At 42.1% G+C, this 26,600-nt stretch overlaps 1 protein-coding gene across 4 annotated transcripts in view; it reads right to left on the bottom strand.

The window, feature by feature from the left end:
• Positions 1–3,513: 3,513 nt before the first annotated feature.
• SEC14L1 (SEC14 like lipid binding 1) overlaps positions 3,514–26,600 on the bottom strand; it is a 104,728-nt gene continuing 81,641 nt past the window's right edge. For 3 of the 4 annotated variants that reach the window (XM_084838228.1, XM_084838227.1, XM_084838229.1), the window contains 13 exons: positions 25,412–25,540; positions 24,876–25,107; positions 24,044–24,153; positions 20,656–20,845; positions 18,667–18,755; positions 17,159–17,229; positions 16,503–16,674; positions 16,243–16,377; positions 15,098–15,232; positions 13,511–13,762; positions 11,397–11,575; positions 9,802–9,903; positions 3,514–7,844 (listed from right to left, as the gene is read on the bottom strand). In XM_084838228.1, the coding sequence (XP_084694354.1) occupies positions 7,829–7,844; positions 9,802–9,903; positions 11,397–11,575; positions 13,511–13,762; positions 15,098–15,232; positions 16,243–16,377; positions 16,503–16,674; positions 17,159–17,229; positions 18,667–18,755; positions 20,656–20,845; positions 24,044–24,153; positions 24,876–25,107; positions 25,412–25,540 (1,812 nt within the window). In that variant the 3' untranslated portion in view covers positions 3,514–7,828. Of the gene's footprint in view, positions 9,904–11,396; positions 11,576–13,510; positions 13,763–15,097; positions 15,233–16,242; positions 16,378–16,502; positions 16,675–17,158; positions 17,230–18,666; positions 18,756–20,655; positions 20,846–24,043; positions 24,154–24,875; positions 25,108–25,411; positions 25,541–26,600 lie in introns of all 4 variants that reach the window. The other variant, XM_084838230.1, reaches the window with a different exon arrangement.

Below are 26,600 nucleotides of genomic sequence, written 5' to 3'. Positions count from 1 at the left end.
TATAACACCTATAACTCCACTGTTGCACTTGAAATCTAGCATGCAATTCTGACATGTACTGAGTTACAAATATCCAGTATTTCATTTGAAGTATGATCCAACTCTCGGTCATTAACTTGTACGACCTAAGTGTTAACAAAATTTAAGCTTGCATTCATCAGGCAGGAAATCCCCCCCCCCAAACACACACCTCTTTTTTTCTCTCCCCCTCCCCCCCGCACCCATGTAGAGACCCTCCACCTGGAGGATACTACAATGAGTAAAGATTACTAGCACCATCTAGTGGAGATCTCTGACTCCGTGGAATTATCATCTAAGTTGGTAGACTGAATGGGTTTGGGTGCTTCCAGATGGAGGTCTCTTAGTGCTATGGATCATAAGGCATTGTGCAGCTATTCCAACTTTTTGTCCTTACTGGATTTTATGTGGTAATCAAAAAGATAGAAGCAGCAGTGGGAAAATATGGGAGGGGTACAACTGGGAGTTCCCCTTCATGGATCACTGTCTTGTTGTGGCGAAGGGGCTTGCATAACTCAGTGAAGCCATAAGCTATTCCGTGCAGGGCCACCCAAGACGGACAGGTCATGGTGGAGAGTTCTGACAAAATGTGGTCTACTGAAGAAGGAAATGGCAACCCACTCCAGTATTCCTGCCAAGAAAACTGCATGGAATGTATCACAAGGCTAAAAGATATGACGCTGGAAGATGAGCCCCTCAGGTCGGAAGGTGTCCAATATACTACTGGGGAAGAGCAGAGGGTATTTCCAAGTAGTGCCAGAAAGAGTGAAGTGGCTGGGCCAAAGCTGAAAGGACACTCAGCTGTGGATGTGTCTGGTGGTGAAAAGAAAATCCGATGCTGTAAAGAACAATATTGTTTAGGAACCTGGAATGTAAGATCAATGAATCAAGGTAAGCTGGAGGTGGTCAAACATAAGATGGCAAGATTGAACATCGACATCTTGGGAATCAGCGAACTAAAATGGACAAGCATGGGCGAATTTAATTCAGGTGACCATCATATTTACTACTGCGGGCAAGAATCCCTTAGAAGAAATGGAGTAGCACTCATAGTCAATAAAAGGGTGAGAAAAGCAGTACTGGGGTACAATCTCAAAAACGATAGAATGATCTCAGTACGAATCCAAGGCAAACCATTCAACATCACAGTAATTCAAGTCTATGCCCCAACCACTGATGCCGAGGAAGCTGAGGTTGATCGGTTCTATGAAGACCTACAACACCTTCTAGAACTAACATCAAAAAAAGATGTCCTTTTCATCATAGGGGATTGGAATGCCAAAGTAGGAAGTCAAGAAATAACCGGGATAACAGGCAAGCATGGCCTTGGTGTACAAAATGAAGCAGGACAAAGGCTAAGAGAGTTTTGCCAAGAGAACACGCTGATCAGAGCGAACACTCTTTTCCAACAGCACAAGAGGCGACTCTACACATGGACATCACCAGATGGTCAATATTGAAATCAGATTTATTATGTCCTTTGCAGCCAAAGATGGAGAAGCTCTATACAGTCAGTAAAAACAAGACCTGGAGCTGACTGCGGCTCAGATCATGAGCTTCTTATGGCAAAATTTCGGCTTAAATTGAAGAACGTAGGGAAAACCACTATGGTATGACCATAGTCATATGAACAAAACCATTCAGGTATGACCAAAATCATATCTCTTATGAATACACAGTGATGAATAGATTTAACGGATTAGACCTGATAGACAGAGTGCCTGAGGAACTATGGACAGAGGTCCATAACGTTGTTCAGCAACTAAATCCATCCCAAAGAAAAAGAAATCCAAGAAAACAAAGTGGCTGTCTGATGAGGCTTTATAAGTAGCTGAGGAAAGAAGGGAAGTGAAAAGCAAGGGAGAAAGGCGAAGATATATCCAACTGAATGCAGAGTTCCAGAGAAGTGCAAGGAGAGACAAGAAGGCCTTCTTAAATGAACAATGCAAAGAAATGGAGGAAAATAATATAATGGGAAAGACTAGAGATCTTTTCAAGTAAATCGGAGATCTCAAGGGAACGTTTTGTGCAAAGATGGGCATGATAAAGGACAAAGAAGGCAGGGACCTAACAGAAGCAGATGAGATTAAGAAGAGGTGGAAAGAATACACAGAAGAACTATACAGGAAAGATCTTAATGTCCCTGATAGCCATGATAGTGCAGTCACTGAACTTGAGCCGGACATCCTCGAGAGTGAAGTCAAGTGGGCCTTAGGAAGCATTACTAACAACAAAGCTAGTGGAGATGACAGTATTCCAGCTGAGCTATTTAAGATCCTAAAAGACGATGCTGTTAAAGTGCTGCACTCAATATGCCAACACATTTGGAACACTCGACAGTGGCCACAAGACTGGAAAAGGTCAGTTTACATTCCAGTTCCAAAGAAGGGCAATGCCAAAGAGTGTTCAAACTACCGCACAATTGCGCTCATTTCACATGCCAGCAAGGTTATGCTCAAAATCCTACAAGCTAGGCTTCAGCAGTATGTGAACCGAGAACTACCGGAAGTATAAGCTGGGTTTCAAAGAGGCAGAGGAACTAGAGATCAAATCACCAACATTCACTGGATCATGGAGAAAGCAAGAGAATTCCAGAAAAACGTCTCTTTCTGCTTCATTGACTACGCTAAAGCCTTTGATTGTGTGGATCACAACAAACTGTGGCAAATTCTGAAAGAGATGGGAGTCCCAGACCACCTTACCTGTCTCCTGAGAAACCTGTACGAGGGTCAAGAAGCAACAGTAAGAACCGGACATGGAACAACGGATTGGTTCAAAATTGGGAAAGGAGTACGACAAGGCTGCATATTGTTGCCCTGCTTATTTAACTTATATGCAGAGTACATCATGAGAAACGCCAGGTTGGATGAATCACAGGTCGGAATTAAGATTGCTGGGAGAATTATCAACAACCTCAGATACGCAGACAATACCACCCTAATGGCAGAAAGTGATCTAAAGAGCCTCTTGTTGAGGGTGAAAGAGCAGAGTGCAAAAGCTCGTTTGAAACTCAACATTAAAAAAATGAAGATCATGGCATCTGGCCCCATCACTTCCTGGCATATAGAAGGGGAAGAAATGGAAGCAGTGACAGATTTTACTTTCTTGGGCTCCAAGATCACCGCAGACGGTGACTGTAGCCATGAAATTAAAAGACGCTTGCTCCTTGGGAGGAAAGCTATGGCAAACCTAGACAGCATAGTAAGAAGCAGAGACATCACCTTGCTGACAAAGGTTCATATAATCAAAGCTATGGTTTTCCCAGTAGTAATGTATGGCTGTGAGAGCTGGACTATAAGGAAGGCTGAGCGCCAAAGAATCGATGCTTTCGAACTGTGGCGCTGGAGAACACTCTTACGAATCCCCTGGACTGCAAGGAGGTCAAATCAGTCAATCCTAAAGGAAATCAACCCTGACTGCTCATTGGAAGGACAGATACTGAAGCTGAAGCTGAAATACTTTGGCCACCTAATGCGAAGAGAAAACTCCCTGGAAAAGACCCTGATGCTGGGAAAGATTGAAGGCAAAAGGAGAAGGGGACGGCAGAGGATGAGATGGCTAGATAGCATCACCGATGCAATGAATATGAACTTGAGCACACTCCGGGAGAAAGTGGAGGACAGGAAGTCCTGGCGTGCTATGGTCCATGGGGTCACGAAGAGTCGGACACGACTTAACGACTAAACAACTGGGAGTTGGCAACATCTGGACCCCCATAATCTGGACTTATTCTGTGAATAAGTCAAGGTAATTGCACAATAAAAACCCTTAGGTGTCCACTTCATTGGAGTTATTACACTTAATTTTCAAAGCCTTGGGTTGACAAAATTTTAACCTATTTTTTGCTTCAGAGCACAGCTGCCTTATTCTCCACTGGCCAGCACGCCTCTATAACAGGAAAGAGACAAAAGTTGTGTTCAGGAGTAACACTAAACTATGGTTTTGTGGTATATGAACAAGTTTTGGGCTTGTGAGCTCCCCCCCCCCCCCGCCCCCAGAACAGCAGCAAGGAAGAAATCAGAAGCTTTTTGTTTTTATTTCCAACTAACTAGTTACCTGTTTACAGCGGTCAGCCTTCTTATGATTTAGGGAAACAAGCTAACCTCACAACATGACTCATGATCCAAACTTATTTCCCTAAACCAGGGGTGGGCAACTTGTAGGCCAAAACATCTGGAGGACTACAACTCCCATAATCCCTCACTATTTGCTATGCTGGTTAGGATTGATGGGAGCTCTAGGCCAAAACATCTGGAGGGCTACAAATTGCTCAACCCTGCCCTAAACCATAATTAAGATTAACCACAGTTCTGGGTTTGGGCATAATAAACCAGGGATAATTGAAAATGGAAGCAAAAGATCTAATCCCTTCCTTGAGACTGTGCTGGAAAAAAAAGAGAGCAGGAGCACACAAGCCATGTCAAAAAGGGCAACACGGAACGAATATTGCATGTTCCTGAAATTGACATGGAGTGACTATGATTTCTTGGGTTATTTGGATGTAGATTTGTTTTATAACCTGTATTACTTTACCAGGGTTGACCTAATGGGTCTTATTTGTGTGGGGCGGTGGTGGTTGGGTGCACATAACTCTCACTCACACATGCACAGGGGCTTCATTCTAGAGGAAAACACGGGCAGGACTGTGTTTATGCCAACATTTCAAAATTCTGCATCCTCTATAAATTATGCAAATTAAACAAATAGTCTTACATATTTTATATAACTTATTTCTCTTTGGTTGGTTATAGGGAAGGCGCTATGGAGAAGCACAAAATCTAGGCTTCTGGAAACAATTCCTATGGCTTCTGAGGTTTCACTGGGCATTAACTATACTCTTTGTATACCCACTGGCTAGAGCCCTGCTTCTCCTCACAACCCTCCCTTTGAAAAACTGATACTCGAGTTGCTGAATTCACTGGTGCAGAATACACACCACTCTGAAAATCATTACTGCTTAAATTAAACAAGCCCTGGGCTGGAGGAAATGTACCAGATCCTATGAGGCATTGCAACATTCCAGTAGGACAGTAGTCACAACAGCATGACATTATTGTACTGCTGAACCTGTCCTGAAATTTTGCAGGGTTGTGTTTTTTTTTTTACTTAGGGGCGCCTCTATGATGTGGACAATTTCTGTGCATACAACACTTAGCATAAAACTATTGCACCTACCTGACATTTGGCATGCTTCACCACCTCAGAAGGGGTAACTATGCCTGCAAATTTCATCCAATTCTGGCCAAAACGTTGCAGCCATTTGTTGATTTCCAATGATAAGTCAATGAGGAGTTGCGAAGCTTAAGATTTCCAAGGTGAGGTTCTGATTTGTTCTCAAGTCATATCAGGCTGTTAATTCTGAACTACTCAACTGGGGTCAGTGTACACCCCTATTCAAATGCGATATTCAAATTCAATTCAATTCAATCAATTCAATTTCATTTCTATACTGCCCAATAGCTGAAGCTCTTTTTTTCTTTAACCAGATGATAGTGAGAATGAATAGCAACACTGCATTGATGCAATGTGGGATGCTTGTCCTGTATTCAAGAACCTTCATCTCACTGTGCCAACGCACACACTCACTTTCACATGTTGCTAAGCCTCCCGAATGCCTCCCATCAATCTCTGCAGCCATCCTCCCTGCTTCTTCCCCTCAGGTCACCCCCAGCCCGGCTCTGTCTCCCCATCTCACTCTCCTACCATAGACCTCATCTCCTTGATGCTTCTTCCTCCTCTCCCTCCGCATTGGGCCACCCCCAGCCCTACCTCAGCTTCCCCCTTTAGCAGGCAGGGCCAGCAAGTCCCTTCCTCCCCACCTCCCTTTTGGGGAGGGTGGTGTTTCACAGTGAAGTGGTGGCCTCCAGCCGCCGCCATCTTTACTTCCAAAGAATGTCTCTGTGCCCCCCCACCTAAAAGTTTTGTTTTTTAAAAAATTTGGTGTTTTTGTTTTGTTTTACAGATCACAAGTACTTCACAGGCACAATGGGAGGCAGCCATGGGTTTTGTGCTGCCAAACCCCAGTGTAAACAATCATCGTATGTTGATTAATCCTCGCTTACTTCTACAGTTCACTGGATGACCTTGGGCCAAACACTCTCCCATGGCTGCAGAGAGGAGGAGGCAGGCTGAACGTATGCTGATGTGAAAACTGGGAAGGATAAAACATAAATAGCAGTTGTGTGAAACAGGTCCACAAGCATTTAGAAATGCCCAGTTCAGATGTGACCAGCAGGTGGCACTACAGGAGAACTGGCGAGCCATCTCCAGTACACCGCTATTTAATTAGCACCTGCAATTGAATCATCTGTCAAAAGTCAAGACGCAAGAGGAAAATGCAGCAAGTGTTGCTGTTCCAGCATAATATACCAGTACGTTTGGCACTGTGGATATGGATCACTGCTCCCATTAATATTCACTCATACCTCCCCCAGCCTAGCACTGTTATTGCGCCTGTTGGTGACTCCCAGAAAAAACAAAACAAAAACAAGATTAGTTTTTAATTCAGCAGTATCTTCACAGCTGAATTGTGCAGTTTTCCCATGCACCATTCAGAAAGACAAGAGCTCTTATATCCTTATGACCACAGGAAGCTGAACTCAATGGAATGTCCTTTCTACTCTCGAACCCTCTTAACTTTTGAATCCCTCCAAAATTAAAATTCAACCTCCAGCTGAACTCAGCTATGCTCTCTCTAGCCCCATCCCCACTCCATTAATTTACTTTAATGGGATTTCTAAACATGAACAAAGGGAGCTGAGGAAAGGAGTACAAAGATGAGATGTGTTCACAACTGTGTGAAGGTGAGACCAGGCATCTTTAGTCACCTGTATTTCCATATTCAGTTGGCATTTCATGTACCACTGGTAGTGCTACACAAGGGAAAGCAAGGGAAGAAGCACCTAGAAAGAGAGGTGCAAAAGGGAGAGCAGTGGCTACCTGATAAGGCCTAGGTAATCCCTCACGTGGAGCAGTCCATCAGCACAAGGACTGATAACAGCCCCAAAGTAATGTGTGATTGGTGTGCCTGAACCCTCCAAAATCCTCCATTTGAAAGCAACCAGATAGAATCCTCTGAAGACTGGAAGTACTGCCTGCCTTAAGCCCTTATGAAAAAGGGGGGGCTGCAAGTTAAATGCCTGCCATATACGGCTCAGAGAACTCAATAGTTCTTTTTGCTCAGCTCAATCCTATTACACTGTTTCTTTTTCAGAATTCTGTTGCATCTTAGGAAAAGCCATCTCTTCTGAAGCAAGCTGAGAAGAAAGAATTCAGACTTTCCCCCCCAAACAATTCACATTTATTATTGATACAAATTAAAAAATCTTTTAAAGACTGTTATCTTATTACCAAGATTGAGGTAATATGTTTACAAAACATTTACAGAAATTGATATGAAGTTCATGAACACAGAGAAGGAGGGACCAAGTTGTTAAGTTAAGTTCAGAGAAAGTAGGACCAGCAGAATTATCCATTCTGGCAGGAAGGGGGAATGGAGTAAGAACAGCAGTAAGATCACATGTTAAGGAGAAGAGAAGGCGGTTAGAGCTGGGTCACAGTTGCCATGGGTACTCTACTAAAAAAAGTCTTGCTTTTTGTGATGTATGGACCCCCTCAAGTGTTTGTGCTTTGAGCTCTGAAAGATGTATTAGATTTCAAGACTCCCCAAGGGACACTACTGAGCAAAATTAAAGAGATCTTCAGACAGGAGAAGTGGCTGCAACTCAAAAAAAAAAAAAAAAAGATTCTACAAAGTCAGACATCTCTGGGATGATGTGGACTGTTGAGTGAAGTGTTTTCTTTACAGCTGTCAGCAAAATCGCCATCTGAGAGAAAGAGAGAAAGAAAGAGGGGACCATCTTTCAAGACAGAGCCCTTACAAGTGAGAAGAGAACATGTCCTTTTGCAACAGGGCACCATGGACACTAACAATGAGAGAGGGCTTGACATGGCACTAGGTTTCTCGGAGTCAGGAACCATGTTCATGACTGCAGACCAATAATTAAAACTGCTACTGAAGATGGATATCATGTTGGGGTCTTACTATTTAAGCAGCTCTTACAGGCAGCAGCAGGAGAAGCAACAGAGCATGTATGGGTTTATGGAACTAATTTATATTCTCCCGATTCCACTTAGCCAGTACTTAAGGTGGTCATTTTAGCCTAATACTTTTAGCACACACAACTGTTAGCAGCCTAATTTTGACCACAGCTGTTTTTTGTCAGCATTTCATGTCCTTTAAACTAGCATAAGCTTTTAACAGCCCAATTTTAAACAAATTCCCTTACTTAAATTCCCTTATTTAACAGCTGCATGCCTCATTCCTTTGTTCTCCTCAAAATGGAACACACCACTGGGTTGTACAAGCTGTGCAAGCCAAGATTCTTCCCTGGGCAAGGCCCTGATAATATGAAAAGGGGGGCCTTTTATTTTAAATCTCTGAGCGGAAGAGAACACTGCTTCAGCAGCTATTGTCCACCTCAGGAACTAATTTGTAGTCCTTTTAATATTTTATCCAGTTGGCTATTAAGGTCTGATGTAACACAGCAAACGTAATCTGACAGGCTGAATATTTTGGGTCTTGAGCTTTCCAAAATACATGGCAAGTTTCAAGCTGAAGTCTCTCAAAGTATTAATGGTGACTGCTGGAACTTAAAGAGCATTTAGCATAGCAACTAAAACTTCCATTCTAGGAAAATCTGGGTGGGTTGCAGTCACTGTTGCCATAGCACACTGAGCTTTGCTAAGATGCTAAGATCCCTGTCCATAGTGCAGTGGCATGGGGTTTCTCCTTGCATTCATGGGAGACATGGGGGGATCTGGAGAAGAGCAGGAAAGGAAGAACTGCTGCAGCCACACCTTCCTCTAAATCAGCTCATTCAATGAGTGCTTGAAAAGATGCAAGTGAGGAGGGGTCAGACACACTCCAGAAGAAAGAAATGAACCTGAGGACCCAAAGTAGTTCCAGCCTTTGGGATGAGTTGAGGAGAGCCTGCTCTTCCCTCTTCTGTCCCATCTTCAGTACTCAGAAGTGTAAATTCTGGCTCAAAGCCTTTCAAATGCCCAAAGCTGGAGTATGCCCTTAACAGTGTGATTATGTGGAATGCATTAATGTCAAAATGGGTGCTTGAGAGCACCAGTAGTTCTGCTTCCTTTGTAGAAGGGAGCATCCACCTATGACAAAGCTAGAGAAAAAGGTAGTAGTTCAGCCAGTCACCAGCTGGCACTTCACGAAATGTCAAGCGTCCAGCCACTGCTCCCTTCTAGGCCTTAATCATGGGTATTCACTAGGAAGGAGCTCTCAGTAGCAGGAAGGGAAAAAGTGTTTTCAAATTTTGTGAGAACCTCACCAGCAAAAGCTTTAGGTTAGGTTTCTAATACACTATAAAATGTTTTGGTAGGATGTTAATTTTTTAAATAAACTCTCAACCACCAGCACATTGATTATTCCTTTCTTTGCAAAATAGCCCTTGCATTTCCAGGTTAGGATTTGTGCAAGCATGTTTATAACACCCCCCCCCCCCCCAACTATGGCTACTGAGTTAAGGTTACACACACTCTTTCAGTTCTAATTCAAAACAAAACCACCATATTTAAATGCACACAGCTACTTTACTATCTATAAAAAGGCCTTCCATGTGTGTGTTTGGTGGTGTGTGTGTGTGTGTGTGTGTCTGTGTGTGTTTGCAATTGTCACTGATGATTATGCTGAATTGCAGTTGGCTGCCACAGACGAGGGTCCGGCCATCTCTTCAATTGGCTTTTTGCTGGCAGTGGCACTACCTGGAAATCATGGAGCTGGACTGAGATTGGCCAGAAGAAGTTGTAGCAGCGCTGAGCTGAGAAAATCCACTGTGACTTGATTCAAGGCTGCTCATGGATCCCCTGCACAGAGAAACAGAGACATATTAGGGAGAAGACACTTTCGCATGTGGAGCTGCACAAAAGAGCTGCTCAATTTGGATTCTTTACCAGGGGTCTGCAAACAGGGTTGCCAGTGGTCTGCTAAAAGCCCTGTACTCTGATGCTTGGTCTTGACCGTAGCATGGTTTACATAGTCCATTACTAGGTGAATTATATTATGATGACGTTTTAGTTAAAATATTTATAAGTCGCCTTTTAGAGGAGAAAATCTCCCAATGCAGCTTACATCAATATGCAACCAACTATGAGCTTCAAGGGCAACAAAACCATAATGCTAAAAATCAACAAATAAGAACGAGCAATAACCATAAGCATGCCTCCAGCCCAGTAAAAGTACCAAGTTCCAGTAAATAATTACTGCTAAAACCATTTTATTAATTCAACCACCTGATAAAATCCTGTTTAAGAAGCACCATAGAAAACAAGTCAGTCTTTAGGGCCTTTTTAAAAGCCTCCAGTGAAGAGGCCTGACAATACTCCCATTGACAAATCATTCCACAAAGGAGATGTTCTTCTCCTTATACTTCAAACTTCAATTCAACCTTTGATTCAGCAAGTAAATTAAAATATTAAAAACTAAGGAACAGCAAATGTGTGAATAAACCTTTTGTCTAAATAAATATATTTTCCCTGAAAATTTTGCGGTTATAGGGAAGAATCATGGAGCCATGCAGCCAGTGTCTGATCTGGTCATGCTTAACAGTCTGAATGGGGATAACCAGGACTTTCTACAAGTATGGAATGGGGCTTTAGAGGCCTCCACAGATCCTTCATGACTATACTCTTTTCCCTTTATCCCTGACCTAAAAGGCCAAGGCCAATCGCAATGCCTTTTGCTTTTTCTGTTCCCTCAATTCTTGCCTAATATTAATTTATTCCATTTACCAAGTGTATTTGTTTCTTTATTGGCGTGCAGAGGACATATGATCAAACATTCCTATATAGATCAACATTTTCAATCAAGGACAAAAAAAGTTCTGATTTCTTCACTGAATACGTATTAAATGCTAGTTTTGTAAAATAAGTAATGCAAAGTAAGGGAAGCCAGTCAAGGCTTTGGAAATCAGGATCCCTGCAAAGCATCCATACGTGGTGAGAGAGATGGGGATCCTAGAAAGTAGAATGAAAGATGCTTTCTTACAAGCAGAGATGACAGGAGGCAATAGCCCAAGGGAGTGATACATAAGCTGTTATTGCTGCCAAACCGCTTTCAACCAGAGACGTTGCCTGAAACTCAAAAAGTGCAGTACTGAGACAGACATTACATTCATGGGCTTTAGTCTCTGATCACTGCCAGAACCCCTAACAGAAAGACATTGTGAAAGTGGCAGAGTTGCAAGGACCCTGCCTGTATTTCTTTAATGTTCTGGAGAAGTCCTTGACAGTTTTGATTTTTTTAAAAGGGGTTTTGGAATTCCCCAAGAGAGCACTTGCAAGACCACAGCTAACAGTACCTGAAGTCTTCTGACCCAATTACTTCTGTGTAGTACATCACTTTGCACTTATGAGATGAGACTTGTAGAGATGCCAGGACATCATCCACACGAGGCATGCTGGTTGTAGCACAGGCAGGCATGCTGTGAAACTTCCACTGGAGAATGTAGAAGCCTGGCCATCTAGTCACATGGGACCCCTGAAAGCAAGAGCAGAGAAAATGGCAGTGGGCTTGTCTATGGTCGAGACGAAGAGGCCGCCACCACTTATCAAATGGTCACCACTTAGAATGCCCCATGTGGCAATTCCAACCACGTGGGAAACTGATCACCAGAATTCAGCCTTGCGGTTGTGAGGCTGGCATGATGCTCAGTTTCTCATGTGTCTGGATCTTCCTCTCATGCTCAAGCCTACTTAAATCAGTATGTGTAGTGGTAGCAAAGAGAGTAGCTGGTACTCCCATGGATTTCCTTCAGCCCTGCCTGTTCACCTGAACTTTGTGGTCTGTGACCACTCATCCTGGCTGGGGCAAACCAATCCAGATGACAAGCATTAAACTGCAAAGTACTGCATCTCAAAGCACCTGCTTCAAATCCCAGATGATAGGCTTGAGTCCTAGAACAGTGCATGCATAGATCATTTTGGGAGCGGCAGGGGGGGAGGGGACGACAATTAATGAGCTGTAATCCCTTGCTTGCCAGCATACCTTATTTAAAATGTATAGTCTGGACTGCAAGGATGGCAGTGGGGATTCAAGTGGTGGGGCGTGAGAGGACATTTATTCACCCACCTTAGATTTGCAGGGGTGGTGATGATGAAACCTCGAAGTTAATGGGGCTGGTAGGCTAGTTATATATTTGCCTAAAACCAGTGTAGCATCAATGAATTAACATGCCAGACACTGTCTGTGTATAGCTCCAGGAGAGGAGGAGGAGGAAGAGGAATATAATAGTAATACCAGTAATACTAGTAATAATAATAAATGTGCATGAATGCTTCTAGGGAGCTGGATCAGAGTCTCTCCTTTTCTGATCTAATTGGCTGACTTGCTTTCTATTGGGAAAAGAAAGGCAGCTGTCCTGGACCTATGCATGGAAGGTGTCTGGCATATTAATTCATTGCTCCTACACCGATTTCAGCATTGCACTTTTTAAAAGCACTGATGCCCTTAATGTAATTGCTTCTCAAACTGTATGAGAAGTTTAAGGTGCACAGGACTCCTACAAAAAGGGGTGCAAAATTTTAGGCAGATAGGATCCGAAGACAGTTGGGGCCTTCCTCCCACCAACAACCAAGATGTAGATGGATTGACTGCCTCCCCACCTCCCCTGGGCAGAGAGTCCTCACAGGTGTACATTCAATTTGTTGGGGAGAAAGTGCCACTTCCCCATGTGTCACAGAAAGAATTGCTGCTGTGTGCTATTATGCGTGATTTTGAGGAGGGATTGGTGATGCCCTGTTGTATCCCTCTTCTTATGCCAGAGTTGGATTTGTGGCCCCAGCATACAGACCCTTGAATGTACACAACTACATACAAGGATCTCTGCATATTTACCTGTGGATCAGATGGTCAGCACAGTGTTAAGATGGGGCAGAGGGCAAAATAAGTTTATCAGGGGGGCTCAAGAAGTTTGAGAAAGAGTGTCTTAAGATCCTTTCATAAGAAAAGAACAGCCCTGCTGGATCAAACCAAGGGTCCATCTAGTCTAACATTCCATCCACATAAGTAGGACATGAGTGCAATAACACCCTCCTGCCCATGTTCCCCAGCAACTGGTGTACATAGGCATACTGCCTCTGATACTGGAGGTAGCATATAGCCATCAGGACTAGTAGCCATTGATAACCTTACCCTCCATGCATTTGTCTAATCTTTTCATCCAACAACAGCACTAAGATGACATACTTTAGATTTGGATGCCCAGGAGACAAACCATTAATCTTGAAAGATTCCACACCACTGCGACTTTTTATCGCAGCTTAGGAATTCTGGCTAGTTACCTTTGCCTGCGATTACACGGAGACAACCTGAGAATACTTATTCCCAACACAAGTGCCTGAAAGGCTTATACGGTTTGGAATGGCTTCTAATGGCATTTTGTCGGTTCATCCGTATTCGCAGACTTGCTCTCACCTGCACGCTCTCCCCTTCCTTACAGATAAGTGGAGATTCCACCATACTGTAGTCTCGCCCCAGCTGCCAGGCTTTGTCTATCAGTTGTACATTATTGCCACCAGGAGAGGTAATGCTGTGAGCCCCCAGGGAGTCCTTTTTAGGAGGCTGTGGTGCTCTCTTGGAGTGATAGATGTTAAAAACAATGTCACCTTTGCAAACATCAAAGTCCCAGGTGATCACAGAGGAAGCATCCACAATCTGAATGAAAATCTAGAGAGAAAGGGAAGAAAGAGACTGTATTAAAAGCTCAGTCAAGGCAGAAGGTATTTGATGAGAAGAGCCACCCTGGCACTGCTGTCAGGTTTCTCACACTATGAATCCTCTGAGTACCAATCTACTGTGTCTATATTTGTTACAGCACCTGCTACGAGCAATGTGGTAAGCAGATGCAAGAGTTTGTTAAATGTTTCTGTATCTGACTGTGTAAATTTCATGAGTGACATATTTTTTAAAGCAGTCAAATTGTCATTACCCAATCTCAGTTTTCATTTCAGATGATATTTGTTTTAGCCCTTAATTGCAGAATAAAACCTGGTGCCTTAAAAGTGGGAAACAAGGGGTGAGGACCGGTGAGAACAGACACATGCCTTATATAGGTTAAGAGCAGCAACCACAGGGACACCTTACTCATCCAGCACCATACCCTGCCATGCTCCTTTAGGGAAAAGTAGATTAGAAGACTGGTCCTTAAATAAATGCTGCTAGAAAAAACATTGGTGGGCCATATATATTCCTCTCGTTGTTATATATTTAAGAAGATTAAAAAGTATGCTATGTATACTGACTGAAGAGCTCTACGTTAAATTTATTCAAACTGCACTGCATAGGAAAAAGGATGCAATCTTCGTTCTTGTTTTCTGTGAAAAAATTTGAGGTTTTTTTTTTTAAAGGAAAAAAAAGTCAAGGGTTACCTTCCCAGCAGGAATAGGAACAGTGCTTGAGGAGTCTAGGAAAGTACTGTCATAGATCTGCCAGCAATACAGAAATTACCAGGGGACAGAGCCATGCAGAGGGGTCTGCATGTGACAGCCCCTTTAGCTACTGTTTTTAGAAAACTACAGGGGAGGCATGATTTGACTAGAATTGGGAGGGGAAGTCAGGGGTTAGGGCTTGTAGACTTCATTAAGGGCCCCCTACCCTCTTCCTCATAATTCGAGCATTGCCCACCAACACAAATTCATAGCAAGACAGGACTTTGGGACAGCTCAGATGATACTTGAGATAGCTCACTCCTGCCAATAACTACTCATGTGAGGTTGACTTTCATGAGCAGTGGAATGTCTGAGGGGAGACGCGTAAGGTCTGAGCTCCTTCTCTATGAATAACAAATCCATAAGATACTTTTTTCTAACTTGGAAGAGGAATGACAATCTTGCAGAAGCCCCCTGCTCACATAAGCAATTATTTCCAAGAGGGAGCAAGCTGAAATATTATCTGAATCTGGTCCAAGAGAGTGTAGCTGGCATAAATCCTGTTCCAAACCAACCAAGGGCTGGTTTCTCTATTCATGTCAGATGATACAAGGAAAAGAACAAGGAAACATACCTCATGGGGAGCTCCTTTGAAGACACTTGCAGACTGATAGATGGTTTCTGTCCACAACTTTATGTCTTCATTTTCCAGTTCTTCTGCTGTCCGGTACAGAGATTTGGGAACCAGCCCACCCTCTGGAACTTCACACTTTAGAAATGTAATTAAGAGGCGAGGAAAGCAGCATTAGATCTCTGCTCAGGTAGAAAACAACCCAGGAAGAATACACCAAAAAGTCACTTTGATTCTTTAGTCAGTGAAGAACGTTTGGTTTCAGTGATCAAGTACCAACTAAATTACCACTGAAGATTTGAACTGATTTGTTAAAGAACTTCACCATCTACCACAGCCTTCCCCGACCTGGTGTCCTCCAGATGTGTTGGACGTCAACTCCCATCAACTCACAGCCCACATGACCAATGGGAGTTGTAGCCCAACACATCTGGAGGGCACCAGGTTGAGGAAGGCTGACCTACCATTTCATATAAAAATGAAGATACTAAGCATACTATGAAAAACAGCAAGTTTGTGTGTTTTGATTTAGAAAAATGCTGGCCCAAAACCTATATACTATGCTACACCTTTCAAACCAACACACAATTCCCTTATTGGTTCTTATCATCCATCAAAAAGAAAAGGGATGAAACGAATTTGTGCCATGCGGTGTGTGGCACACAGCAGTTTAAGCCACTAGCAGAATGTGCTACGCAGATGATATGGCATCTGTGCCAGGGAGTTCTGGAGATCTGAAAGCAAGACTACTTGGACTCTCATACTTTGGATTTCCATAGTACTTTAGAGCTTTGAAAGCACTTTACATGCATTTGCTCAAAAATCTTTTATAACCACCTTGTAAGGCAGATCAGTATTATTCCCATACTGTACATGAGGTGGGTGTGCTTGAGATAGCAGCTGGCTCAAGATTACCTACTGAGGCTACCTTCATGGATGAGGCCAGACTGAAACTGGACTGCCCTGCTCACATCTGGCAATTTCTAGTAATCAACGATTTTAGATTTGCTAATTAGAACTGCAGAATGCTCCAACGATTATGTTATCTGATTACATGAACGGTAAAAAATGACACTTGACAATACCATTTTCCACCTTTGTTGTAATACAAACCAAAACAGTTCTGCTTACACCACCGGTTTACCTACCATGCATTCTCCACCAAGAAAATCTGGAATAATTTCTTTGTCAATATAATCCAACAGCCCACCAGGACCTTGATAGTCATTGCCAGCATAAATCAGGAATTTCTTTCGAGTGTTGTCATCAATGAATGGACTAACCTGTAAATAAAATACCAAGTTAGTAAAGTCCCCAGGTCCACAAATGGCTTCAAGAATTCAAAGTACAGATTGGGTCTGATTTCCAAACCGTAGAACCCAAAAGAGAAACCCCCCGATAAACCCACCAGTGTCCAAAGGACTGGAAACACCCTAGGAGCTCGCAGAATCAGAAGGCGCCCCAGTGTTTCTGGATAATTTGCTTCAACCACCTCAATTATTCTCAGCAAGGCCTTGACACCAGGTCTCCATAAGTGCCGCATATTCAGGCCCTCCAGGTCCACCAAACAGGTCCAAGAGCTGGTGGTGAAAGAAAGAAAGAAAGAAAGGAAGGAAGGAAGGAAGGAAGGAAGGAAGGAAGGAAGGAAGGAAGGAAAGAAAGAAAGAAAGAAAGAAAGAAGCAAATTACTTACAATTTCTATTACACATTTATGCCTGGGACAACCATCACTCCTCAAGTCCTGCCAGCACTGTCTTCTGAACTCCTATCTCTTTTTCAAAGGTTTTGGACAATCAATGGTTTCACTTCAAGGATTCTGCTTTCTAGTGATTAGTTTGCACACAATGGATGGGCTGTCAGAGCCTTATAGACCATGAGTCTGTGGTTACTATATAACAAGTGGACCCTGATCATATACGAGTTTCACTAGTATGCCCTCTTAGTTAACCTAGGATTCATAACCTTAGGACACTGGATAGCAAAACACCATCCAGGTTAGCATGGATTATCTCTAGACTTGAATGAAAGCGAATGAATGGTGGAATGCTAACTATGCTCCTTTACCTTATAGGTCTTCCAAACACTTTTGTATTTTCTTCACACCTTCTCAGTCCTTCTTCATTTATAGAGAGAACCTGCACACACACACACAGGAGACAGAGAGAGAAGGGGATCTTGCAGAGACATTGCTGCAGAGTGATCATGGATGAAATCTGGGCAATAGAGATGCTCCTATTTTAGCTTTAATTAGGTGTTTTAGCTTTAAGTGGGTATTGTTGCTGTTTTAGTAACAGTGGTATTTGAAAAGAGAGACAATAATTCCATGTTCATATTTTGCCAATTCACTGATTTTAAAGACTTTAGACATACATGTTTTTATCTCTTATCTAAGAAACTTTACCTTAGGCTGCAATCCTATACTAACCTGGGAATAGGTCCCATTGAATTCAATGGACTTACCCATATATGACTGCACGATTCATCTCTTTTCTGTTCCAGTTTATTGCTTTAAGCTTTTCACTTCTATACTTTAAAAAGGTGAGCAAAACTGGAGGCAGTACTCAAAGAGCACATAAGTGAACAGGCAGCAGAGGGCCATTTAAGATTTTCCTGGTTTTATTTTTATCCTGCTGTTATATTTGTTTGACATTTGAGTGAAATGATGTCTCAAGAAGCTACCTGCAATTATCTTTGGGCAGTGTTAGCTAATTTACTACCAGCTTTGTTTAAGCATAACAATTCTTCCCCCCGCCCCCCATAGTGAAAGACCAATGATGAATTCTATCTACCATTTCCATTGCCTCTCATATACCATGGGATGGCAGTTCAGGTGTATTGTATTGAATACAAAGAAATAGTGCCAATTGCTAGCTATTTTCCTGTGGGCTTAAGTGTGTAGACTGGAAATAATTTGAAAGCAGATGAGTTTTTCTTCAATAGCTTAGGAACATTGGAAAATTGAGAGACTAGTTAAAATGCTACTTGAAAGCAGCAAAAGCTGGCCCAGCATAGAACTGCAGAGAACTGCTAAGCCTGAATCTTTCTGTCACCCATCTATGGTTCAGCCTGGTTTCCACATACTGCAGAATGTAGCAGGAGAGTGGACTGTACTACTCAGACTGCAGGTGAGAGATCACATTGTTAAATGCTCTGTAAAATCAAAACTCCTGGCAAATAGAAAACTAGCAAAGCAGTGAGAGGCTGGCTTAGAATTTCTCCCCAATGTGCATTTTGTTTTTGTTTCTTTTTTTGCATGCTTGCAGAGGTTTGTTTTTTGTTTTGTTTTTATAATACATGGGGAACATTTTAAAAAGCAACATCCCCATCTGCAGTCAGAAGTGGTACAAGCCATTCCGCCATCTCAGGATGAACACATCATCCTCCCACACGTATAGGCCAGGCCTTCGACAAAAACAAAAAAGCAAACATGTTCTGGCAGAACAAAATCTGTTCAAAATGAACACAGACTGCTGAAGACAATAGCAGCATGCTCTTCATTCTAGCAGAACACAGAGCAATAAAAGGGGAACACCATGTTCACTACCAAACCCACTTGCATCAAAGGCACTTACGTAGCGGAGCAATGCTTCTTCCCCAAGAGCTCGCACCAAACCTTTGGTATCCATCTGGCCAAGTCTCAGTACGTACAACGGACGCCCGTCTGAACAAAAAGCATGGACAACTGGTGTTAGTTATTTTCTTATGCTCATATACACAAAGGATTTGTGAGGAGGCCCTTATTTTTTATGTGGGCAACTGGAGTAATCAGTACTTGCTTAGTAAACTGGGTTTCTACAAAAGCCACCAGTACACCTGCTTGGCTGCAAAACAAACCTGAATTTTGACTTGGCTCACAAAGATGGGTCGGAACTTCCCTCCATCACAAACCTCATTAGAAACTCCCTTTTTTTATCAAGTGTCCTGGGCTGAGGGGAAAGGAAAAACATGCCTCTTCTTTTCACACTAATAGTATAAGAAATGAGGCAGCCCTGGTAACTTGGCAGAAAGTTAGGAAAATTAGGCTGTGGGATTCCAGGAGTATATTTGGTTGAAGCAGCTGTGCTGCACTTTTTTAATTATTTCAACAGCCGAGACTTCAGGCAAAGCAGCCATGCAAAAGCCAACTTTCCTACGGCCTGAACTACTGGCATCATGCAGCTAGATGAGAAGCTCAGCTATCATTTAACCCAAAGCATCTGGTTCTCAAGATTAAAGAAGAACTTTAAAGATTTGTATGAATGTGTAGAGGTTTAGTACATATGCAGAATATAGAAGTGTCTTGGCAAAAAGGAGGGAGGTGGTGGGCTATCCCACACTGGAGGCATTCAAGATGAGGCTGGACAGCCATCTGTCAGGGATGCTCTGACTTGGATTCCTGCATTGAGCAGGGGGTTGGACTCGATGGCCTTGTAGGCCCCTTCCAACCCTACTATTCTATACTATTCTATGATTCTATGGTAAGAGGTTGTGTTAGCCTCTTCAAAAGTTTAGATATTCCATTTAAATCTGTAGGATCATAACTTGAGGAAGTTGGGAAGTTTTGGATGTGCTATCATGTTTCTCTCCATTATGAGGGCTAGATTTTATTTTATTTTTTTTAAATCAAGATGAAGTTGTCAGGCTTTCAATATATCTGAATGCCAACATTTACCTTTGAAGTATAACTTTCAGGGCCTGAGTACTTTTAGCACAGAGTAGCAATATTTTATTTAAAGTACTATTTTTACCCACAAAGATCACCAATTTGTTTTCTTACTCTTTCCAATAAATGTAGAATAGGTGAGTGGCCCAGTTCACACATCGTAAGGACCCACAGTTAACAAACCATGGGTTTTTGAACAGACGAGCAGAAGCGAGTGCACGTGTTGGTTCCCGGCCACCTGCCTGCTCCTGCCAAGATGAACAACCCAAGGATACTCCATCCCTGGGTTGTTTATTATGGTGTCTGAACCCAAAACTCTGAGTTCTTGGGAGACAGACAACCCAGAGTTGGAATTCACATGTAGCCAATGCAGTTTCCTTTGATGTTACTACATCATGCCAAGTGGGTGGAGCTTCATTTGGTCCAGCATGGCAGAATTTTGGTTAAGTAAAACCTTGATGAAAGAGATATTCTTAGTCCTCCCTCCCAACAAGATGCTTATGGGAGCAGAAGAGTGCATACCAAATTCTTGAAAGATACACATGCATTATGCTTTTTGATCTCTTACTGCCCTCTTTTCTGTCTTTTTCCATTTCTTTCCATTCTTTGTTAGCAAACAAAACTTTGTACAGTGTTGGTGCATAATAATTGATATTAAGGAAAGTAGTGGGCCATCCCACTGCTCTATCTGTTATGCTCAACAGGCCCCCAGTTGTGTCTGTACATAAAGTCTGAATAGAGGTCTGAATGGGGGGCAAAATAAGTTCTTGTGACCATACTCAGTCCTACTGGAATTTCAGCTTCCTTTTTGTAAGTTGTGTTGACCTACAGCATTTGAGTAGACAAGCATATCTTTCCATCTGGCAGGTGCTCGGAAGCTTCCCCCTATAAAATGCCCTCTATAAACCTACTAGTATACCTTTGTCATGGTGATGCCAGCCTCCTGCATAGTAATCCTGGAGTACTTGAGGAGGGTTCCAAGTGTCCAGAATGTAGTCCACCTGGTGCTGTTTGCGCCATGTTAATGACTGGCACAGGATCTCTCTGGCTTTGTCAATGTTGAAGTCTCTAGCACGCAAGAACCTTAAGATGTGTTCATCCTTTGGAATCTGTAAAAGGTGGATGTCAATGATTGAAGGTCAAAAACTAACTTACTCCGAAGTATCTAATGCAATGGAAGTAAATTTCATTTGCCTTTGGCAAGCTGTGAAGTATCAGCTTTCCAACCCTACTGCAAAAAACTAGGACTGATACCTTGATTAATGATTGAGACTTAAGATCAGTCATTCATAAATATATGCAGAATAGAAATAATCACCATTTTTCTATTAAAAATTATATCTTGTCTTTCTAGGCAAAATGCCTACTTGATGGCCTGGTTTGTGTGCAATGCTAACCCACGGTTTGTTGCTCTACCCAGGGTTTGTCTGGCTGATGAACAAGCAAGCCATGGTTTCTTTTCTCAGTCCCTGTTTCCCTCCTCCTGCTCCCTCCCTGTATCTCAACTGTCTTTGAGGCACTGCAGTACTGGCATGTAAAGAAGCTGGATTTTTTTTACTGTTGCCTCTGTTGCCTGACAAAACACGCCATGAACAACCCACAATTCTGGGTTCACGTGTAACAACAATGGTATAAACAACCCACAGTTCAACACCCAACAACAAACCATGGGTTCTCGTCGTAGGTTGTTCATGGTTAGCAACCCATAATTAACCCACAGATCTGAGTTTGCATGTAAAGACAACCCACGATTCAACAAGCCATGGTTAATTCAACCATGGTTGTCATTCCATGTGAATCAGGTCAGTACCTGAGATGAGATTATAAAACGTAATATGAGTACTGTATGGTTTGCCTTCAGAAGCTCATGTGTCATAGCAGGTACTACAGTACCCCCTTCTCTCTCGCTCAGAGAAAAGGAGGAATACACAGGTAGTACAGATAAAAAATTATTTCGACATCACAATTCCAGAGTCACAAAAAATTAGTCAATAGAGGTGACTATTGAAGCCATCCATTATAAACCAGATTCTATTCTTCTGAATTCATGAGGTTTCAGTAAGAGAAGATGAAGGAAGCCGGAAAGTATAAGAATGAGGCTCATTTTAAAGTGGGTTTTACATTTTCTGCTATAAAACATTAAGGGCTATACTTGTAGCAAAAACAGGAAGCACTCACTTAAAGGAAGAGCTACTCCTATTAATGAAGATGAGGGCACATACACAAAATGGGATTAAGAATCGGGACAAGACCCCTAGTAGTCCTTGTTCAATTAATCCCCTTTTATGAATGGTGAAGGGAAAGCACAGAAGCTCCACCTTCTCAGCATTGCTGTCCATAAACCACCAATAAGAAAAGCAAGCTGGAGAACGGTAAGCACGACTACATTTTCACTCAATTTGCTTCATTGTCTAATTTCAAATATTCTTTGCAAATAAATGTACATTTGTTTTTCTGTATTGTATTAGATAATTATTGGCTTCTTTCATAATGTTCCAGACTGTCCTGAAAACATTACTTTATGTTATCTAAAACCAGACTAGATTAAAAACATGTGTCAAAGACATGAGCAGTAAGACTGGAGTGGAGTAATAGGAACACAACACAGTAACAACACTGTCAGAATGATCAGTTAAAAAAAGAACCACAATTTCTTTAGTTTAATCCAAGAAAAACAAGTGCAACCGATCAGGCAAGACAGTTAAAACCGGGGGGGGGGGGGGGAATGACAGGCACTCGGAACTTTGATATACAGTTGATAACAGAGTTAAATAGTGACATCAACCCACTAGGTAAACTTTGGAAAAGTAATGAGATCTTAAAAATTGTAATGTAGGCAGGATAAAAGTAAGTAGGGATGGAACAAACAAGAGAGCTAGATGTGGAATTTACATAATTGTTAGAACAAAATACTTGGCCCAGATTTTGAATGTCGTCAACTCTTGGCCTCTACAGAAGAAAACATTTATTTGCTAAGAGATGTGATGCTTAAAGCATATTTTTTGCTGCTAATGCAGTCAAATTACAGCAGACATTTTAGATGTTAAAGTAACATTATCATTAGAATTAAAATGCATTTCATTAAATTTACTTATGTTTTAGTAGTTTCTGAATTTACCAGTGGTTTTCAATTTATTGTATTAATTTCTTCTGTTCTTATCATGACCATTGGTTTTGAAAATAAATTAAATTTAGATAAGGCATTTTGCTTTAAGGTAGAAACTGAAAGTCCTAGGAGTAAACAAGATTGATTTGCTCTTAAGTAAAATGAGGAAGAGACGAGAATGAAAGATTTACTTCCTACTCTTCAATCTTACCATCATAGTAAGCAAGCCTTCATTTTAAAGTAACCCTCCATCCCCAAACACACACACCTTTATAAGTTCTTGTCCAGGAAAGAAAAAGGGTTTTTCTACATGAGGCTTCTCACTGCCACTTTACCAAGGCTTCTGCTTCTGGATTCTTTGTGGGATTAAGATCAGCTCCTTTACATGTGTTTTTTTCTGGGGGTTTTCTGTCTCTGCCTTTCTATATGTTCCATTACTCAACCACTAGGTGGCACTGTGGTATAGCAGAATTGCGCAAATATACCAGGGTTTCATGTCACCTTTAACAGAAATACTAGACTTTCTTTGTTAGAAAAGAAATCGCTATAATGGTTGCAAAGAACAGGAGAGGCCCTGGAGGATGACATGGTGTAAAGCACCCACAAACTACCATGAGCGAGGAATCACAAGCACACAATAAATGTCTTGTGCAGAAAGGCTCAAAAAGAGATGGGAAAATGGAGCTTGGCTATCTGTGGGAAAGAGGTATTTGCATAGATAACTGGCCTTCATTAACTTTTAAACTGTATCAACTTGCAGCAACGTTCCATAAATTATGAACTTCCTGTGCAAGCATGTATTCTAGTGTACATTCAAATGCTCAGCACACTGAGAACGTCATGGCATTGAGTAATGGCTTATTAGCAAGCCTTGCAGCAGCAGAGTAAATCCCCTCATGGGACAAAGCGAAAGTGGTTAATCTGTAGAGATTTCATAACCCTTAGCATATGAAAGGGTCTCTAGGCTTCCAAGCCAAAGCTTTGTTTTCTTTAAGCATCTGGACTCTGCACTCTGGGAAGTAGATTTAAAGATTAAACTTTTCTAGCCCACAAAAAACTAAAGGTATCAGGTTCAAATCAGTTCAAGGCAAACTTATGTATAAATGTCCCTTGGATGGATTGTTGACATCCTGCCAGAGCATCTTGCATGCTATACACTTTTCTGATGGACAGGAAGCCAAGTAGAGACACAGATCCTTACTTTGCCTTTGTGTGTTTCCTGGAGCCACTGCCGAAGCCTGATGAGGCAGCTTTCCTGAAGTGGTGTCAAGTCACCCAGATACCTCTTGATGTAGTCTGCATCTAGCTTGTCTGAAATGGTATTTACACAATGCTATTAGAGGCAATGATTGGTAGGTCAATTAACAAATGATTATCTGCACATATTTGTGGATTGGGAGTCGGGAGATCCGAGTTCTAGTCCCCACTTGGCCATGGAAGCTCATTGGGTGACTTTGGGCCAGTCACAGACTCTCAGTCCAACCCACCTCACAGGGTTGTTGTTGTGAGGATAAAATGGAGGAGGAAGGCTATGTATGCCGCCTTGGGTTCCTTAAGGAGGAAAAAAGGTGGGATAGAAGTAAGTAAGTAAGTAAATAAATAAATAAAATTTCAAGTGGAAGCACATTTGTCATTCGCAGAGCAAGTTGCTATTTTTGAGCTTTTGGTGTATCTGGGAAACATTAACTTTGGTAACTCTCTCCAGCTGAATTGCTTTCCTTCCAAAAGTTCTACCCTTCAAGGGCTCTGCATAACCCCAAGCAATACCAGGTGCCTTCTCCCTTCTGTACCCAAGTCCTCAGTCAATACAATTCCACTATCTACAGATTTTATTTCTGAAAACAGCCCTACAATTTTACCTGCTTGTACAATTTACTCTGTGCAGCTTAAACCAAGTAGTTCAATTTCAAAACAGTGTAGATTTTCAGCACAGGCACACAGACTCCTTGCCTGTATCATTAGAAGCCAGCTGAGATTATAACAGATGCACCCAAAATAGCTGCATAAGGGAGCAGAACAGGGAAACAACTCACCATCAGACGTTCCAGCTGTAGGATCTGTTGCACTGTTGCAAGTGTTGATTTCTTTAGGGCTTAATCCCTCTTTGATGGCAGTTTCAGGTATGCTGACTGGAGGGGGCAGTGACCGTCTTGCATGAGATGCACAATGTTCAAATGTAAATTTTATAGGTGGACTCCAACGAGGAATATATGTTATTCCTTCTTCTTCAAGCTGCTTCAGGTAGTACTCTATTATTTCTTTGCCCTTTGAAAGCAAGGCAATCCTTCATTCAGTACATTTGTAAGGACACAAAGCATATGGAGAAGTTGCTTTATACTCAGGCTCCCCTATTCCCAGCATGAACTGATTTGTCCATATCATTCAGATTAGAATGTCCCACCAGTAGAAGATGACAGCAGCCACAACTACAAAGCCATACCAGGACAATATTCACTAAGATAAATCCCAAGTGGGTTCAAAATTACTCCCCATCTTCCCAGCATCCAGAAGTAACATCAATACTTCTGGGGATCTACAATACCAGGGACCTACGAACTTGAAAGCTCACCTTTTTAATATTGCTGGTGTATTGTTTCATGGCAATCTTTTCTACTGTGCTTTCAAAGCCAAAGAAAGATTTAATGTCAAGGCTTGCAGATTGCTCAAAACATGTCCAGTCTTCATTGTCTGGGTGCACCTAGGGAGTTAAGAAACAAAGGTGGGCACGTAACGTATATCAAAAAGTCTAGTCAAGTAACACAAGCACAGTTATTTTTGAAGTATGGTATACGATATACATTGCTGCATTTTTGGAGCATCAATACGTGACTTAACAGCTTGTTAACAGCACCAAGGTTCTTTGTTGAGGAGACAGATTTGAAAACAGCAATATGCTCTAAGATCTTAGAACGGGGTGGGCAACTTGTGGCGCTCCAGAAGTTTTGGCCTACAACTTCCACCAGCCCTAGCCAGCACAGTGAATGGTGAGGAATGATGGAAGTTATAGGACAAAACATCTGGAGGGCCACAAGTTGCCCACCCCTGTCGTAGGAGACAGTGGACTCTGTAAAATTCACATTTTATTCATTTACAACTCTTGATTTTTAGTCCCATTTCAAGATCTGAGAAGGCAAGGTGCTAAAAGTATTTTAGCAGTTACACTTAATACCACATGAAAGTTACTGGTGTCAGCCCTTCAATTAATTTTCCAATTTCCCCTCCACCACCACAGAAGTCAATGTTAGCCATTCCTGTCAGAACAGTCTCAATGAAAACTCGTCATATAGGAAGGAATTAAATTATTTATCGTTTAGGTCAAGGTATACGCATTTTAACCATCTGGCCATATGGAGAGTGTGCCTAGCTGAAATCAATGTAAGGCTCACCCAAGTCTTCATAAAATAAGGTTGCAAGCTGAGATCTGCCACATTGTCACTTTTGGAGAGCCAACTCCTGCAAAATTATTTGCATAGTACTCCAAAAATACTTCCATGGGTTGTTCTAGGGTTATCTGAGGGTTGTTTAACCCTCAAATAACCCACGATGCCTGGGTTTGCATGACATGACAAGCTGCGGCGCACCCCTGCTGCAGCTTGAATATTCAAAATGGCAGCCATGGTTGAATTAACCCACATGCAAACAGGCCCAAAGTTCACAACCCAACAACAAACCATGGGTTCCCTCTGTGTGTTGTTCATGGTTAACAAACCATGCTTTGTTAGTGCAGCTAAGTTCACACAACACAACAACCCACAGTT

Source organism: Heloderma suspectum, chromosome 2 (assembly GCF_057233095.1).
Source record: "Heloderma suspectum isolate Gila_16-S chromosome 2, 16-S_ref, whole genome shotgun sequence".
Classification (NCBI taxonomy): Eukaryota; Metazoa; Chordata; class Lepidosauria; order Squamata; family Helodermatidae; genus Heloderma; species Heloderma suspectum.
Note: the sequence above shows the minus strand (reverse complement) of the source record. Positions and strands in the feature narration are given on the sequence as shown.